General features: G+C 41.9%; 1 protein-coding gene across 1 annotated transcript in view; it reads left to right on the forward strand.

Annotated features, from left to right (window-relative positions):
* Positions 1–7,500, forward strand: part of cacna1ab (calcium channel, voltage-dependent, P/Q type, alpha 1A subunit, b) — a gene marked incomplete at both ends in the record, with an annotated part of 236,991 nt that overhangs the window by 147,454 nt on the left and 82,037 nt on the right. The window contains 6 exons of the mRNA XM_080029679.1: positions 1,324–1,637; positions 2,401–2,715; positions 4,233–4,558; positions 5,082–5,214; positions 6,210–6,339; positions 7,065–7,124. Coding sequence (XP_079885805.1) covers positions 1,324–1,637; positions 2,401–2,715; positions 4,233–4,558; positions 5,082–5,214; positions 6,210–6,339; positions 7,065–7,124 — 1,278 coding nt within the window. The remainder of the gene's footprint in view (positions 1–1,323; positions 1,638–2,400; positions 2,716–4,232; positions 4,559–5,081; positions 5,215–6,209; positions 6,340–7,064; positions 7,125–7,500) is intronic.

Genomic DNA, 7,500 nt, shown 5'->3' on the forward strand with positions numbered 1-7,500 from the left:
CAAAACTGTGAATAAATATTCACAACTAGAGCTGTTTGATTTTTGGGTTTCTGGATACAATCACAAGCAGTGTGATTTTAAATAGTTCATGTGGAGACAGAAATGGTGCATTGTTTGCTGGACTGTGTATATATGTGTATATCTCAGGGGAGGGAAGAGGGAAGAGGGAAGAGGGAAGAGGGAAGAGGGTAGGAGGGGAGTGTGCAGGTGTTGTGAAATCTCTGGGTTTATTTTGGGTAAATTGAGACGTAAGGTCTGTATAAACTGCCTGAACTGCCACTGCAACCGAAAAACTGTGTGTGTGTGTGTGTGTGTGTGTGTGTGTGTGTGTGTGTGTGTGTGTGTGTGTGTGTGTGTGTGTGTGTGTGTGTGTGTTGGGTGTGTGTGTGTGTGTGTGTATACACGTCAATGTAACTATAACAACCTTACGCGTTTTTACATATAGTGGGCGTTGGAAGACCAAGAAGAAGAAGAAGTACTATAGAATAAATAACTAAATACATCTTCACCTCACCACTTGATGTTGTGGAAAGACTTGAGGCAGTGGTGGATGATGCCATCTTTAGTAACTATAGCTTCTTGTCCTTGAAGGCCACCGTAGCTTCTGTAAATTCTCCTAACGTGCGGTGTTAGCAAGAGAGTGTTGCAATCTAGAATCTCACCACTAGATGCCTCTAGATTCTCCAATATCACACACTGTACCTTTTTTTTTATGAATTTGACCTTTTTAGCACCATCAAATCTATTTTATTTGGCCCAATATTCATTCATTTTCCTTTATTTAACCTCGAAAGATCAATTGAGGGGTGACCCTCTTTTACAATGACGTCGAGTTTGTACAGATACACAATATACAATGAGAATACATAACAAGTTTACACACACACACACACACACACACACACACACACACACACACACACACACACACAGACAACAACAATTTAAAACATTCAGATCAATTGAATGAAGAGACAATAGCCTACTTAAAACAGTTACAAGTGTAGAGGGGCTGATTCAAAATAATGATTTTAAATTGGTTAACAGTTATGAGTGTATTTATTTTAATTGTATGTTGTAGGCTGTTCCAGGAGTCAGGGGCACTATGGCTAAAAGCGGTTTTACCAAGCTCAGACCGGGCATAGGGAACATATAACATGAGCATGTCAGTTGAGCGGGTTTGATAAAGCCCATCTGAAATAGGCAGCATTTCTGACAAATAGAGTGGTAGCTTTCCACACATTTACATATGCCTCAGTGGGCTTAACATTCCATACAATATAACATCCATCCGCTCATTCCCATTTTTTTACCCCGACCCAGGTGGCCTTCCCTCGGACTGCCCGCGGCGACAAGAAGACCCACCTGGACCGCCCGCTGGTCGTCAACCCGACGGACAACCGCAACAACAACACGAACAAGACCCCGCCTGGAGACCTACCCCTCGATCAGGAGTACCAAAGGCAGGATGCGGAGGCCTATCGTCGGGCAGGACACAACCATCACCACCATCGGCACCACCACCACCACGAGAGAATCACGGAGGAGCCTACCCAGCCAGCGGACTCCGTTATGGGCCGCGGGATGAGCTGCACCTCCCTAGGCAACGTGGCTGGAGAGGAGAGGCACGGGCACAGGTGAACTGCTGTTGCTGTGTAAACTGCTGTGTTATAGGCCTATTAGTTTAGTAGTGTATTTCTGTGCAGCACTTTGGTAAACCGATGTTGTTTTTTAAATGTGCTATATGAATACATCTGACTTTGATTTTGACTTTAAAGGCGTGGGGCAACTTTTTACTCCTTCCATTTAGTGACCGGTTTTTAAATTATTATTTTTTTTCTGGCATTCTTTGCTTTTTATTAGACAGTTTGGAGAGACAGATATGAAATGGGACAGAGAGGGGAATGACATGCAGAGAATGACCACGGGCTGGATTTTAACCGGGGGGTCAGCTACAATGAGGACTGAGCTTCTATGGGGGGGGGGGAGAGGGCGCTAACCCCCCATAAAATTTGAGTTTCTGCATGTTATTCCCCCCTCTGCCCCATTTCATCTCTGTCTTTCAAAAATGCCGAAACACTTTTATCCTGATAAAATCGTTAATCGCAATTTACTGTTTCAAGAATAATCGTGACATGTACATTTTAATATTCTCATTTTTGTTTTTGTTTTTTTCTTGAACATTTAAGACACTACAATTATAAAACATACAATAATCTCATTGAGGACATGCAATCTAATACAAAATACACCATCATTTTTATATTGTTAAAAAGAAAAGAAAAAAAAATGCCAAAAAATAATCTTAAAAAAAATGGATCGTGATAATATCTATCGTGTTTATCGGAATTATTGTGGAAAGAATAATCCTGACACGTACATTTTAACATTGTCCCACAGGAGTCACAGAGGCCACCGGCACCGTAACAGAGCGGCTAGAAGCGTGTCGCCCCACCACATGGAGGGGGGTGGGGGTGGAGAGGGAGAGGGAGGGGGTGGGACCAACAATAACAACCATGAACACAGGAGGTCCCGCCAGCACCGTAGGGCCACAGCCACAGCAGCCCGGGACGGGGAAGAGACCACGGGCCGCAGACACCGGTCCAGGGGAACGGAGGGAGAGGGGGGGGAGAAGGGAGAGGAAGGGGGAGAGGGGCGGAAGGCAAGAAGACACCGCCATGGCAACCAGGAGAAGAGAGGGCATCGAAACAGAAAGTGAGTGAACTATCTATCTATCTATCTAGATATCTAACTAGGTCTAGGAAGAATGAGTTCATTGTTTCTTCAGGGGAAAGGTGTAAAGCATACTTTAATTTCCCAGTTTTTAGCAGGTGACTCAAAAATGTAAGTTCCTGGGGCGCTCCAGTGGCATAGTGGATAGAGCGCGTACCATATTGGCTCCGGCCTTTGTTGCAGTGGTTGCGGGTTCAAATCCGACCCGTGGACCTTTACTGCAGGTCACCCCCCCCCCTCTCTCTCTCTCTCTCTCTCTCTCTCTGTCTCCCCATTTCAACTCTGTACTATCAAATAAAGCTTGAAAATGCCAAAGAAAGTATCTTTAAAAATAATAATAATGTAACTTCCAGTATTTATTTCTTAACACATACAGAACCTACCCTTAAAGTATTAATGTGCACAGTCACACCACAATACTTCACCGGTATGTTCTGTACGTGTTGGGACAAACGGTGCTGGAACACGGTGCACATCATCATCTCTCAGCATATGGCGCCACAGCTGCTGTTTTTCATAAAATTCTCTCCCTTACATTACCTTCTAGACCTTTCCTCCCTCCATCTTTGTTTCATTCTTTATGCCCCTGATTAATTACACTAATACAAATAATAATTATGATAACAATATACCTTTTCTATATGCTGGCGCCTTGTGAACACTCAAGGTCACCATACGGTAAAAACCTTGAAAGCAAGACAAATATAATACTGTATAAAACATTAAAGGAATACATTAAAATACACAGAGTAGTAATAGTAATAAATAAAAAATGTAATGCATACTTAAAATGCATACTTAAAATATGCATACTTAAAATGTAATGCATACTTAAAATTCATTTCCTAGTGTGAATCATGCACAAGTCAGGGATAAACAATGGTAGACAGATGGAATGTCAGTTTTTTTTTTTAAAGATTCTGCCTTTTTCTCTCTCCACTTTTTCTATATTAGGAAGCACCTAAGATGCTGTGTCCACTGCCATTATGTATCCCCTGTAGGGGAATTCAGTTTCAATCGACCAGTGGTGACATTAACAACAAAAAATAAAAAAATAAATACTTGCCCCTGATTCCTTGTGAGTAATTATTTAAAAAATCTGATGGGGTAGGACCAGAGACGTTTTTAACTTCTTCCTATCCTTTTTGAACATGAACTATATTATTTGAGTTGTGTATTTGTTGCTGAGGATCCCATTTGTTTGTTTTTAACTTGTTTATTTCCTTTTTTAGCTCTTTCGTTTGATTTTTGTTTGTTTTATTTTAACATGTTCAGTAAAGATTAAAAAAAAATAAAAAATATCTCACTCCACTCTTTCTATATTAGGGAGCACCACAGCACCTATCCAAGCCAGTCCACCACTAGACCCATTCAGCAGTAATTCAGTTACTTGTGCCCCTGATCCTGCCTTTTTTTCTCTTTACTTGTTCAAAATAAAAACATTATTAATCTATACGAATCTATTCAATTCCTTCTTCCTCTCCCCACTCTTTCCCCAGGGAGCACCACAGCACCTGCCCCAGCCTGTCCACCACGCGTCCCATCCAACAGTACAACGAGGATCTGGATAACTTCCGCAACAACAGCAAGCTAGCAGCGGGCGCCGCGGAGCAGCTAACACACACACACACCTACGCCCTCCCGCCCTCACACCCCTCACACCCAGACCACATCAACAACCTGCTGAACAGCCGAGACGCAGACACACACACTCTCCTACACAGCATGGATAGCCTGATCCTCACCAGCATGGCCAAGGCAGACTACGCAACCATAGACATGCCACCAGTTTACCCCTATCCTTCAACCAACGCTATCCTACAAGGTGAGCATCTTACTCATATTCAAATTCGAAATAACTTTGTTTGTCCCCTTTCATTTTGTGTTAATTCTTGCTCCCCCCTTTGGACAAAAGCAGTATTGTTTTTATTACGCCAGCTGTTGTTCCTGGGTGAGCGTATGACCCATGACAAAGGCATTAAGAAAAACTATATGAAAATAGCCTTCCTTGCACTGATGGTCTCCTTTGCTGTTACATATGATTTATGATCATCAGATGAAAAGTGTAACTGCTCAAGAAATATTTAAAAGTTCCTCGTTGCACCTTTTAATGTCGTCTTTTTAAGTTTACCTAACAATTTGTTGTATTAACTTAATTGTGTGGGTTTTTACCAACTTATAAATGACAGTGTGTGTTTACTGCCATGCTCTGGTGAAGCTAACCCTTTTTCTGTCTGTCTGTCTGTCTGTCTGTCTGTCTGTCTGTCTGTCTGTCTGTCTGTCTGTCTGTCTGTCTGTCTGTCTGTCTGTCCGTCTGTCTGTCTGTCTGTCTGTCTGTCTCTACTCAGTGAACAAGAACGCAAACACGGACCAGAAGAAGAGCGAGGAGAAGAAAGAGGAGGAGGAGGATGAGGGAGATGAAGATGGGCCCAAACCAATGCCTCCATTCAGCTCCTGCTTCATCATGTCCACCACCAACCCGTCAGTATTCATGTGCTTCTGTAAAACTTATCAAATATTGTCTTTTTTCTACCGTTGTTTATACAGGTAAATTCCAATGAGACCGGAGACTCTCTTTCAATCGAGACCCGTTCCCATTTACACACACATTCACACACCGATAGCAGGCTTTTAACTATTGACATTCACACGAGGCAAGGTGGGTGAAGTGTCTTGTGCCCAAGGACACAACAACCATGACACAAGTGGCAGGGCGGGGATCGAACCGCCAACCCTTCGATCGTTTGCCGACCCGCTCTACCACCTGAGCCACAGTCGCCCCAATCTTAATTGTGTCTAGGCCAGTATATGATCATTGGTTATATGCCATGATATCTCATAAAAAAAATTAAAATCTTATTCTTGACCTGTTGTCATGATTTATATTATCTCAATTATTATTATTATTTTTTGCAATGTACCTCACTAAGACCGTATTGTTGAAAACACTTTCTATAATATAAATGTAATGACGACAACTTGATTTACCGGTCAGTTGGCTTTCCCAGTCCGGGAGAAAGGACACACATGAGCAATACGGAAAATATGTTTGGGCCAGCAGCTACAACACATAATCTGCTATATTTATACTTTATTTAAATTAATATATTAACATCAGTGTCTTTCGAGTGAAAAAAAGGTTATTGATAGATAGATAGATAGATAGATAGATAGATAGATAGATAGATAGATAGATAGATAGATAGATAGATAGATAGATAGATAGATAGATAGTATGATAGATAGATAGATAGATGGATAGATAGATAGATAGATAGATAGATAGATAGATAGATAGATAGATAGATAGATAGATAGATAGATAGATAGATAGATAGATAGATAGATAGATAGATAGATAGATAGATAGATAGATAGATAGATAGATAGATAGATAGATAGATAGATAGATAGATAGATAGATAGATAGATAGATAGATAGATAGATTGATTGATGTGCTTGTGTCTTTCCCCAGGTTTCGGAGGTGTTGTCACTACATTCTGACTCTGAAGTATTTTGAGTTCAGTATTCTGTCCGTCATCGCTATGAGCAGCATCGCCCTCGCTGCTGAAGACCCGGTCTGGCCCGAGTCGCCACGCAACAATGTGAGACCTCGCTCTCTGTGTGTGTGTGTGTGTGTGTGTGTGTGTGTGTGTGTGTGTGTGTGTGTGTGTGTGTGTGTGTGTGTGTGTGTGTGTGTGTGAGAGTGTGTGAGTGAGTGAGTGAGCGAGCGAGCGAGTTAGTGTGTTTGAGTGTTTTTGTGTGACTGTGCTTATACATATTTTTATGAAATGAACTTGCTCACAAGGATCCCAAAGTGAGGACTCCATTTTACTCGTACAGAAGTTGGTTGATTATTAAGGAATGGTTTTAATTAGCTACACTTAGATGTAGATTAAACTAAGATCAGTTTTGCAAAAGTATTTATTGAAGATTTTTCATTTTCACAGGTTTTTTTTTAAATGGCATTATTAACATGAGAACAAGAGAATGTTGTTGTCTTTTTATCTTTGTTGATATTTCCTGCTCTGGTCCTTCTTTACCTCCTAACTGATCCGTCTGTGCGTCTCTGTCTCTCTCCATCTGTCTCTCTTTCTCTCTCTCTCTCTCTCTCTCTCTCTCTCTCTCTCTCTCTCTCTTTTCTTCTCCCTTCCTCTCTCTCTCTTTTCTTCTCTCTCTCCCTCCCTCTCTCTCTCTCTTTTCTTCTCTCTCTCCCTCCCTCTCTCTCTCTCTCTTTTCTTCTCTCTCTCTCCCTCTCTCTCTCTTTTCTTCTCTCTCTCCCTCCCTCTCTCTCTCTCTTTCCCTCACTATGTCATGTTGTGCTCTGCAGGTGCTGCGTTACTTTGACTACGTCTTCACCGGCGTCTTCACGTTCGAAATGTTGATCAAGGTAACAAAGTATCACTGTGTGTGTGTGTGTGTGTGTGTGTGTGTGTGTGTGTGTGTGTGTGTGTGTGTGTGTGTGTGTGTTTCTCTGTCTGTCTGTGTGTGTGTGTGTGCCTCTGTATGTGTGTGTGTGTGTGTGTGTGTGTACATGTGTGTTTATACAGTACTGACCATCTAATCTCTCTCTCTTCTAGATTTTTAAAGCTATGGGTGTGTGTGTCTGTCTGTCTGTCTGTCTGTCTGTCTGTCTGTCTGTCTGTCTGTGTGTTTCTCTGTCTGTGTGTGTGTGTGTTTCTCTGTCTGTGTGTGTGTCTGTCTGTCTGTCTGTCTGTCTGTCTATCTGTCTGTGTGTTTCTCTGTCTGTGTGTGTGTGTGTTTCT

This window comes from Ammodytes marinus (genome assembly GCF_949987685.1).
Source record: "Ammodytes marinus genome assembly, chromosome: 6".
Taxonomy (NCBI): domain Eukaryota; kingdom Metazoa; phylum Chordata; class Actinopteri; order Uranoscopiformes; family Ammodytidae; genus Ammodytes; species Ammodytes marinus.